At 35.7% G+C, this 12,159-nt stretch overlaps 1 protein-coding gene across 1 annotated transcript; it reads right to left on the reverse strand.

The window, feature by feature from the left end:
- Positions 1-443: 443 nt before the first annotated feature.
- LOC129796104 (protein 5NUC) lies at positions 444-3,228 on the reverse strand. The gene is made up of 4 exons (XM_055837827.1): positions 2,982-3,228; positions 2,234-2,912; positions 1,500-2,171; positions 444-787 (listed from the first exon to the last, which is right to left on the reverse strand). Exons 1-4 carry the CDS (start codon positions 3,194-3,196, stop codon positions 641-643), a joined length of 1,713 nt encoding a protein of 570 aa, XP_055693802.1. The 5' UTR covers positions 3,197-3,228; the 3' UTR covers positions 444-640.
- Positions 3,229-12,159: the final 8,931 nt, after the last annotated feature.

A 12,159-nucleotide genomic window follows, 5' to 3' on the forward strand; every position in this document is an offset into this window, starting at 1 on the left:
CGGGATAAACATTGAATATTTCCAAATATGAAATCCGATTATCTCGCATTGGACAGGTAAAACAAATAAACAGGGCTATTTCGAGAATGCCCCGCTGATTGGCGTTGATTGAACGCACTGGACTGTATTCAATTGGCGGGAATGTTCCCTTGTTGGATGGGGAGAAAACATCATTTGCATAATTTTGAATTGCCATTCAAATCATATCTGCGCGTAATTAATAATTCACATATTATCCCATATGCAGCTAATTTAATTTCCGGCCCCGTTGGTGACGTGCATCGATGGAACTATAACTGCCATACCTTTATATATTTATGGGATAGAATTGAGGGAGATTAGGCAGAATGGATCCGTTGGAGTCCTCCACAGGTCCATGGTTAAAATGCATTTATTGACTCAATTGCCTATTTTGTACGACAGTGATAAATAATGCAACCTAATTGATAATAATATGCACAATTTATTTGACATTCGGGAGCATAAACAATATTTCTGGCTCAATTAGTTGAAAAAAGGGAAATTATTTGAAATTATGCATATTTTATGAAATTTTTGTTATAGAAAACAGTTCGCCTAAAAAATCAAACGCATTTTCTATGATCCTTCTTTTATTCTTTCCATAACGTCCAGGATGTTTCTAATGCCAATCCTCATCTGATTTTTGAAGTCCCCCAAGAACAGTGATCCTTCCCTCGACTGCTGGGAAAATGGGGCTCATTTTCTCAATATAAGCTTCTACTGTTTCAATATCTCCCAGTGGGAGGGTCTTGATGATCTTCAAGGGCTGGGAAAAAAAGAAATTTCCATGAAAATTGAAGAATTTTCAACGAGAATGGGTGAAATTCACTAAGTTAGACAGACTTAAGATTCTTTAAGAAAAACTTGATTTTTTTCAAGATTCTTAAAGTTCTCTTAAGATTCTTTAAGTTTTCTGACGAATGCTTTTTGGTTTCATATATTTCCTTAGGATTCTTTAAGAAAAAACTTAAAATTTCTTCAAAAAAATTTAAGATTCTTAAGTTTTCTTAAGCAAAAATTAAGATTTCTAAAGTAAATTGAGTTAATTTCATATTTTTTTATGATTTTTACGAATTTCGATGCCCGAAGGCGATCAGAAAAAAATAATTGAAAAATTTGCATTCAGCCTGATTGAAAAAATCTTAAGTTTCTCTTAAGAAAACTTGAAAAACTTGAATTTTTCAAAGAAAATTCAAGTTCTAAGGAATCTTAAGTCCATCTGAATTGTGAATTTTACCCAGTGTTGTGTAAAAGAAGATTTCTTATTGGGATACAGTCAATATAATGACCATTTTAGCGCTTTCAACGTTTTGGTTTATTTAAAACCATCATCAGTGTCGTAGAGCCTGATGATGATGGTTTTAAATAAACCAAAACGTCGCTAAAATCGCTAACATGGTCATTATATTGGCTATATCCGAATAAGAAATCTCCAATCATTGAAAAGTTCTTCCTCAAAATAATCATGAAAATCTCACCTTGAACATGCTATATCCATCACCTCCATCCTTCATAAAACTGTCCATGATAACGTTGTAAGTTTTTTTATTTCTCAGTGGTTGGTATTCAGGTTGAGAGCAATTGCTACAGAGAACTTTAACGGACTTTACGCGTTTTCCAATTTCTTCATTGACGTTAAAACGAATCTTTAGCCCCGAAACTTGTGGAAATTCTCCCCATCCCGAAGTGTTGGAGTATCGATGGACTGAATGTTCCAAGGCTTTGCGTAGGACATTCCCAGGAACTTCTACGACGTACAGTGCATTCCCAAATGGTAGAACATTGTCCAGCTCGAGGCGTGTGATGCTCCCAGCCGCGGTACGAGGATCAATTGGAGCACGAATGCCACCACTTTGATACAGAACAACACTTGCATCTGTCCAGGCATTCGTACTCATTGGTGTACTAATTACATTGCCATGCACAAAAGCATCCGTGATGAGATTACCCATATTGCATTCATGGAAACGACATTCAGTATGTCCCCCATTGAGAATTACGCGGGAAACTCCAATTACGCGATTCCCGTAATTTTCCACACGTTCTCTGTACTTTTCAAGAGCAGTGAGAACTTCCTGATCTTGGGGAATGCTGTTATTCAGGAGAATTGGTTGCCCAGTCCATCCCACAACATTTCCTTTTCCGTTGATCTGTAATTTTTTTTTAAATAATATTTTAAATATTTTCTACAGAAAGGATTCAAATAACTAACCGTCACTTTAAAGTACCCCAAATACTTTGTAAAGCAATAGGCTTGAACAATTGGAACTTTCTTTCCACTGGATTGGGTCACAACAACAGGATAAACGTCTACAGGAACCTCACGATCAGGCTGACTTCCTGTGTAGAGGAACGTGTGTGAATGTCCTCCAACAATTATGTCAACCAGTGGGCATTTCTCCGCAATTTCTCGATCTTTTATCAACCCTGAATGTCCAACAATGATGATTATTTCGGCATTTTCCTCTTTCTTCAGACGCTGTGCTTCCGCATTGATGGCTTCAACTTCCGGAATAAAATTAACTTTACCAACGTCCGAGAGGAATTTTGTATCAGGCGTTAGGTAGCCAATTACACCAACTCTGTGCCCGGAAACCGTAAAAATCATTGAGCGTTTGAGATTTTTAGCATTGGTCATTGTTGGCTCTTGAGAAGTGTCCAAATTCGCTGTTAAAATAGGGAAGGTGACACCATTGAGGAATGGCACGAGTCCTTCTACTCCTTTGTCGAATTCATGATTTCCCAGTGAGGCTGCATCTGGACGAAGGATGTTCATCATCTCCGTTGCAATGGTCTCCTTGTAGAGGGTAAACCATGGGGTACCTGTATACGTGTCACCAGCATTCAAGAACAAGACACTGCTGCCATTTTCTTCTCGGAATTTTTTCACCCTTAAAGAAAGACAATTTTGTCAAAGCTTCTTCAACTAGTTTTCTTACAGAATTTCTTTAAGGACTCACATTGTTGAAACTCTTGCAAATCCTCCGTAGCATTTGGAAGCAATCTTGTCTTTTTCTTGGCATTTATTGCTTCCAGCATTGGTTTGATCAAAACGCGCGTGCATATCATTGATGTGAAGAATTATGATCTCATAGCTGCCGTCTTCTGCTGCTGCTGTTAACAACGCCAGTTCTGTGCTGAACACCAGCACAAAAAAGTTAAGGAAAAACAACATCTTAACGCAATGAAGAAATTCTTGCAACTGATTGATTTGCAAATACTTCGTTGGAATTTTCATTAAAACTTTCTTGGTAAAAGAAAATTATTAACAATTGAGCAAACAACATTAAATGAAGAGAAAAAATAAATATCTATGCTGAATAAATAAAATAAATTGTGCACATATTAAACAGTTGTGTTACAAAATTATAAAATAGCAACAAGAAGAACAAAAACCAATTTTTCTTAAAACTAAGGATTTTTCGAAAATAAAAATAAAAGTGAAAACTTTCATGGAAAAGAAATTTTAAAAAATTGTTTTTTTTTCTTTATTTTAGTACATAAGATTTTTCCGATTTTCCAGGGTATGGGTTTCATCTGGTTTCATCATTAGGCAAAAAATAGGGTGGGAAAATGTCGTCCAAAATTTAACTAATATGTACAAACATTTCTTTTTAAAGCACAATTTTCCAATCATGCAAAATGAAAATATACCAACTAGCTGTGCAAATATTTTTCCTACAGATACAGAATGGAGTTTATATTGCGGAACAAGCCTGTATTGCAACAATATTATTACAAACCATTGTGAGCGAGAATTTTATTTATGTACATTTTTATGGCGAGTTGAATTAAAAATCTAATTCTCAACTTGTGCACCATATAGCACCTAATTGGGGGTAATTTCGTGTTCCACTTTAGAAAAATTAACACCATGGTACACGATAAGTTTTTATTTTATATATAAAATCGCTATTTATTTACCCCCTCTCTCTCTCTTTGGATTACAAGCTCTTTTCTCGTGCATTTCGCACATACAGCCAATTAACCTAGTTTTCTCCATATGGGGGAAAAGAATATTTCTACAATACGAGAATTGTGCAAAAAAGGGGCAAAATGGACAAAATGTCTCTGTGATATTACGTATAAATTGAGCCCTGTTAATTGGATGTTCTTTTCTTCAATCATTTTCTTACTCGCTAATCTTTTCAGTGAATTGAGAATATATTTTTTGCGGGGAAGGGAAGCACGAAAGGTGGGGGTTGCGATGGCAAATCATTTAAGGGAAGACAAATGCGTAGAAATCGTCTTGGTGATTTTTCTTCTTGTAAGCGAATGAAAAAGAATTCCAAGAGTGAGCTTTCTGGCGTACGATGATATCAGTACTTTGGGAGAAGAAGAAGAGCCTTTTCTTGGTATCTTTCATCTTTTGCTGGGGCAATGTTCATTCGTTTAGGGTTGAATTGATCGAAAGTCTTCACCCTTAATTCCAACTTGCGAAAATCATCTTGAAGCATTTTCTCTTGTTTCGCGCGTTTGTCTCTGTCGAGATGAGAAAGAAATTCGTGGAGCGTCTGTTATCGCATTACTAGAATAATAAATTAACTGGGCAAATAATACGGCGAAGGGATGGCAAGACAGGAGCCGCATTTTGAGGCGCGCACAACCATTTCCAAAGTTGGGTGTGGGAGTATTGCTGTTGCCTTTGAGCATTGTCTTTCGCGAAAGGAAAATGGAAGGGGGCGGGTAGCAACCCGTCCCATTCCGAAAAAAGACGCAAAAAGGGATGAGAAAGAGATAAAATTAATAGTCTCATAGATAATTAGTAGAGAAGAAAGACGAAGAAATATTTCAGCATTGCTGGAAATTCATCCCTTTTTGCACGAAGAATTGCTCCCTCAAAGCATTTTCCATCATACCCCTTCACGACGAAAGCTCATCACCAGGCAGTGTGGAAGTTTCGCCGCCGAGGAAAATTCCTGTTGAACGTGGCTTTTCGCCCAGTAATCAGCCGCACACCCACCCCCCTGCGTGGCTTTTTTAGCATGAAGCCAAAGACCAACCCCCGCAAATTCCATCCTCCAATTCATTTTCTTCTCTTGTCAAAATGCCAAAAGGGATGGCCCCCAGTGCGCAATGTTTTTTAATTATTTGCTCCGCTGGTGCACCTCATTGAGTACCTTCTTAATGGGGAACATTTGTGTTGAAGTTGTAGGGCCCGAGGTAAAGCTAAACTCCACAAGTAAAAACCGCTTTTCCCCTAGGGGAGAAAGTACTCCTTTTCGTGGTATTTAAATAATTAGGAAATTTGGATACCGGTCAGACATTTAAGATACCCCTTAAAGAAAGGGGCGAAAGGGATGTTTTGGAAGCTTCTTTCCGAAATGAATTAATCACACAGATGATGAGACTCCTGTACTGACTAAAAGCCCCAGTAAAGAGTTTATGTTAAACAGGAAATCCCATTAATTACACGAGTTTTTTCCTTCTCTCCCTGCAGACAAGGGTTGAAGGAAATTTATTTTATTTTAAAGGAATTTTACTTAATTTTAAGGAACGTATTTTTGCAAGGAATGTGTGAAAATCTTTAATGTTACCCCCTTAAGGCTTAAAAATTCATAAGAAAAGTACCTACCTAATGTTAACATTTTAGCTAGGTACTTGCTTTGCAAAAAAATTCTCAATAAAAAACTTTTCTTATAATTGAAAGAGTTTCAACATTGATTTCTACAGGAATTTTAATTTTTTTTGTCGGAGATATAGCAAATTTATTTTCTACCTTGTTACCCTCCTGTGAAAAATTCAAATAAAAAAGTTACTGAATTGAAAATCAATTAAAACTATTTTCTGGAACATGCAAATGAATTTTTAGAATGGAGGAAATTCAATTTTTTCCTTCCATTAATGCAAAAAGTATGTTTCATTTTTTTTAACTCACCCAACTTCCCATCGGAAATGCAAAGAAAAAAAAGAAGAGGGAGATCTTTTGAGAAGGAGAAAACTAAAAGGGTCTGTTAGAAAAGTCCATATTTTATAATTTAATTAGAAGAAAAATTGTATTTTCATGATAAAAGCGTCCCCTTTTAACGTTTCTTCTCATGCAATTTATTAAAAAAAAACTTGTGAAACTCATTTAAAATGAATAATAAAATTCATTTTCTTTTGGCAAAAAAAAAACACAGTTAAAGAAACTTTTCATGGGAAATTTATTGTAAAATCATTCAAACCTTCTGAAATTCAAGATTCAGCGTTTTGTTCATCCCACCCCCGCACGGGAACATGGATTGTGGCTGGCTAGTTTGTTTCATGTGTGCATCCTATCGGTAATTTGCATATAGATTTCCTAATTGAAATTGCATGTAGCACGTAAACTGCAAGGGATATGGTGGAACATCGCCACCAGAAGGTGTCCCCACCGCCCCCATTCTCCCAGCAAGCAACTGGTGCACAGCCACGCGCATTCGAAGAAGTCACGATGTGCGGTATTGTAGTATACCCAAATTAATCAATACGCGACAAATTTATAACAAGAGCCATTGCTGCCACCTCCAGACTGTCTATCGAGGGTATGCAATTCACAGACGCAGGACGTTGGTGTAAGTAATCAGCGTTTGCAAATTAAATTCCATTGTTTGTCTTTCGAATCAATATTTGGTGCAATTCGAGAAGTTGGTGTAGATGAATTTAACCTTTTGTATGCTATGTGGAAAATATTGACGCCCATTTTACGGGGGGTACGTTACCGACCCCGAAGATATTTTTTTTTTACACATTTCAGTCACTTTTTCGATCGCTAATAATATTTTCTAAAAAAAAATATGCATAGAGTTTTCAGAACATTTTTTAAACAGTAAAGCAAGAAGGGTCAATTTTTTGCCAATATTTGTATTGAAGCAGCTTAATTTCAATTATAAATTGATCTGAAAATCGCAAATTATAAGTGTATTGACAGCAGAAAATCGGAAACAAGTAAGTTTATTAGCACTTTAAGGTTCCGATATTTCTTGTCTGAAACTTTGAGATAAATTTTATCTCAAAAAGTGTGAATTTTGTTTTTTTTATCGATTAAAAAATCCTGGCCACTGTGGTCAGTAAAATTCTTCAAGGGCTATGAGTTTGTTAATAACTATTATTGTGTGGTAGAAAAATCATTTCCATAATATTGGCTTTACTATTATTCGAATCATTGCGCAATAACACAAAATATATCCGTAGTCAGTCGCATACCCCTCATAGTCATGGAAAACTCAGGGTTAAATATACATTATCGCCCTTTGTGCATTTTTATGCTAAACATACCAGCTGAATGAATCTTCAAACCTTTTTTATTTTTTCATAGAATCTTTAAAAAAAACTCGAATTTCTTTCACATTTTAACCATGCTTAAACAATAAAACGTTTTTCCCATTAGAGAGAGAAAGAAGTTCAGTGACGCTCAAATGAAATCCTCGCGGGAAAATCACTTAACGGGAGGCAAAGTTTGAGAGTTTTGAGAAAAACAAAGAGGTTTAACCCAAATGTTGAAAGTTGAGAATGTTTGCTTTATTTACAAGCAACATAAATTTATATGCTGGAAGGCCTCTGCTCTGTGTAAGAGGAGGAATTTGTATTGAAACATGATGCTGGCAAATCACCCACTTGTGAGCATTTAAAAGTGATTATGAGGGAGTTTCATGTTGCCCAACGAGCAATTAAAAATCATTTATCTGCTCATGGTTGGAAGATTAACTCGGACTCTTCTGGGGATTCAGCGATTTTTGGTGGGTGGGTGGGTGGGGGTACACATTGTGTGTGTCAAGTGGCATACGGAGAAATGAGCTGCAAAAAGGAGTGTTTTGATAGCAAAATGGCCTCCCCCGCAAAGTGACTCACAACGGGGAATTTGGGGACAAAAGTCCAATAAGTTTGTTTTGAAACTTTCTGGGGGTGAGAAGAAGTGAATGAAACTCTTTCTCCGTTTTAGCAGCAGCACATTGTGAATGAGTGGGTGGATGGTGGTGTAAAATAAGGATACCATCCATTTGACACACAATTGCTAATTGTTTGGGATTATATCCCACTAATAGAGGTTCATAAGTTCATGATGCTTTTGTCACACTTTCAACCACCCATTTTGCTGTGAACGCTCTGGGGGTTTGGGGGGAATTTTGTAATTTTTGTTACACACTGCTGGAGCTTCATCTCGCATCATCACCATAGTGCTCACAGTTGTGGTGACTTAAAGTTTGCCACATCACAGCAGAAGGTATTTGACTTCAATACAAACCCCTCAGAGCGATGGATGGGGGTGGGTACAACATGATATTCTCATCCTCATTTTAATTTTTTTGCTTCTGGCAAAAAATGGATGTCAGAACATGATTTTCTCGTGCGATATCTTTTCCACCTTGAAGGTTCACTTGTGAATTTTTTTTACAAAAAAAGGCATGTCATTTTTTATATATTTTGTACATTGCATTGGAATCTTTTGCTTCGTTAAAGGAGATTATGCAACTGTCATGTAAAAACTTACTCTATCACAGAACTATACTGCATACGGCTATGGTTAAAAACTTAAATGTTTTTTTTTATAATTATGTTTTCTAGGATTCCACAATAAAAGTTTCGTTAAGTTTTTCGTCAATTGTTCTTAACTTCGATAATAAATGACTCTTCGTCAAGTTTTTTATTTTAATTCAACAATTGAAAGATAATATCATATTCGTAATAGCTATAAGACCTTTAACAGTTTTTAATTACTGTTACTTTTATAGGACTCCACAAAAGAAAAGTTTCGTTAAGTTTTTGTCATTTTGTTCTGTTTTGATGATATATTACAGTACAGAATATGATCATTATCAAATGTCAAATCATAAATCATGTTTTACATATTTTATTTTATTTACAAAACGCAAAAATTCTCGAAAATAGTTCTTTCGATAAGTTTTGAACTATGGCTGTTGGAAGTTTATCTTTAGTTTTTCACATTAGACATGGCTGTCATGTGGTATAATTTTTCCAAAAATGTTCTGTATTACCTATTCAAAAATTATTAATACGCTGGTTTGTTTCCACTTGATTGCTTTTCCGATTATAAAGAAAAAACAACGTTTTTTCGTTAAGTTTTCCTTTTTCATTTATTTTCGTAGTAAATTGTATTTAATTAAACTCACGCTGCCAAAAGACACCATAAAATGGCATTTAATGTTCTTATTTACTTCTTCAAAGTTTCGTCAAGTTTACTTTTCCCCATAAGAAATGATCTTAGACCTCATTATTTCTCATTGATAATCCCCTCAGTTTCATATGAAAGTCTAGTGTTCCCTTTTACGTGGTGTTTCCCTAAAGTTGTGAATAACTTCTGAATATGACATTGAGCCTCGAACTCCCTATTTTTCTCACACACATAAGCACCTTCTGTACTGAACGAAATCGGTACATGAAATTCTATATTCATAAACACGAATTTGTTCACTTAATCCACCTGACACGGGGAGTGAGAGTGAATTTTTTTTCTTCTCTCTTTCATATGTGGAGGATAAATTCCATACATATAGGTAAGGTACCTTTTGGTGTGCCAAAATATGAGAACGAGACTTCCTTCCCCGCATATTTTGAGAGAGTATCTTCCCTCATTCACGTATGTAAAATACATCCATGAACAAAATCCGCCTCTGGGGGATTTCCAGTGAGACTCACATGGTTGTCTCTCTGGGGAGCGGTGTGGGATGGTATATGTTTTCCAATAGCGCACACGATGGGGGTGGTGAGGGTGGAGTGTATGTCGACGCGGGGGAATGAGGGTGGAATTTATGAGAAAAATTCGCTTCCGAAAACGACAACCGGGAATGGTTGTAATATGAAGATGATTGAGAAATGGCTTTTAGTGGGAAGAGAAGCTGCATCCCCACGCCATAGCAAAATTTCATTTAATATGTCAGACGAAGGATGAAATTCTCCACCGACTTTGCTCCTTCATCGTGGTGTTCAATAATTATTTTCATCACACCCAAGAATTTTCTTCTCACACCCAAAGTGCTGCAGGAAAAATGTATATTTTTTATGAGCACATCCTTAGCACTTTGAAACATTCTCCATGAGATTATCTCCCTGCAATAAATTATAATTTTCCTTAAATTAATTTTGCACTCTATATATCGCAATGCTGAAGAGAAGAATGTTTTGGGATGAGGAAAACGATATTTTACAAGCAAATGCAAGAGGTTAATGAAGATAATTGTTATGTCGGTTATATGTCAAATTTAAATTTAAATATTGACATTTAATTTTGATCTTTCTCTTAGAGTTTTAGTAAAAAAATACTTTTGGTTCTTTTTTAAAGTTTTGTTTAAATATTTATTTAATATTCATATTCTTTATTATTATTAGGTATTTTCTTCATAATTTAATTTTTTAATATAATTTTTGTAGAATAGTAAATTCTCTATGCATTAATACTTTTATCTATTTTTTTTTTAATTCCTCATATATATTGTGAGTAAGAACATTTTCATTTCAATTCCTCTAACCAATAACTAATTCCCCCTTAATTTAAAAGAAAATTCAACACCATTTTCCCTCATATACAGAAAAAATAAAGAAGATCCCGAACTTCTTCTTCAACCCAGCCATTGTCATTTGTCTTTTATTGCTGCAGTCCATGGAAGCAATATTCTTCATATATTGCGCAATATTTATTTCCATGCTGAACGTTTAATGTGCAATTATTGACACTAAATCAATTGCTGCAAAATGCATTAGGGGATGAAAAGCAAGAGAGGGTGTGGGGTGCCAATGTCGCATCAATCATCTCTCGAAGCGGATTCTTCCTGTGGCTGACTGCTGTGGCGTCATTTGGCGTGAAATTAACCGAAAAAGTGCAGGACAAGAAGTTTTGAAAGGGATATCAATCTCTCCAGTGTGCCGTGGGAGGAAATTGAAATCATTCAATGTACCACGGTGGATGTGAGAGTTCACCAAAAGCGATCCCAATGGTTCTATGTGGCGCGAGAAATTGATCCAAATCACATAGATGGGGTGGAGGGTGAGATTTTCCCGCGTGAAAGGAATTAATTCGTCAGTTTGAATTCAATTTGAGGGCCAATTTGCGAAAATTGATGATCATCCCCTCGCCTGTGCGAGGTACACTCCACACAACCTCTGACCCCAATTGATGGTATCGTCTTGGGCTCTCGGGGTGTGGAAGGTCGAAAGGTGCTCAGTGCCATGTCGTTCTCCATTTTGTTAAAGTATATGAGGGGTTGGGGGATGCCGGGGATTCCAAGAAGCAACACAAGAATTAAATTTATTGCCTCTTTTGATTAATTCAGCAGGAGTTTTCTTACGTGGCGATTAAAATGCAAATTGCTTCTCTCAACAAGAACATGACTCTCTGTTTCTCCTGGGGGTTTCGCAATTTTCATCCATGAGGGGGTGGCTCAATTTTTCTCAACGTCCCTTTTTCCCACCTCTGCCCATCCATACACTAGAAACCGCACTAGAAATTTCCACCTCAATGCGTTGAGCACCCTGTACACTGATAAAAAACATACGTAACAGCTAGAGAGAAAGACAAATTAGCGTGAATAACTTTCTTTTTCTTACCTGAATTTCTCTGAGTTGCTTGGAGCTTTTCGGAGCTTTCAAAAAAAATCTTTAATAACAACTTTAAGTCAATCTTCCCTATGACGTTTTGAAGATGAAAAATTTACTTTCTTCAGGTCCTAAGTTGTTAGATTTTCTTTAAATTTGTGGGACATAAATGAATTTTATTGGATTGTTGATTTATTTATTATGACTTTCCTAAAACAATTTTTTGAATTATTAATATTGCATGAATTATTTTTAAAAAGAATAAAAACAATTTTGTTCTTATATCGCCTAAACATGCTAAATAAAAGTACTGGATGCAGGGATTATTAAACAGCTGTAAAGTTATGTCAGTAATATGCTGGATTTCTTTGGATTTGCTTATTTATAAAAAAAATCAACGTAAAAGGATTTCACATCATAAAACAGATAAAGGTTTCTTTAAAGTTTTCATTATAATAAAATTTCTCTAAAAAATAGAAACTACATGGAAAATCATTCCAAATTAATATTGAACCTTTGCAGTGTACTTTCCTTAAAGGAAAACCTCAAAGTTGATTGCAAAACGTAGGTATTTTTCCAAGAAATTTAGAGAAAACAAATATGGTATGAAATGTGATAAATTGGATG

The sequence above is a fragment of the Lutzomyia longipalpis genome, chromosome 4 (assembly GCF_024334085.1).
Source record: "Lutzomyia longipalpis isolate SR_M1_2022 chromosome 4, ASM2433408v1".
NCBI lineage: Eukaryota > Metazoa > Arthropoda > Insecta > Diptera > Psychodidae > Lutzomyia > Lutzomyia longipalpis.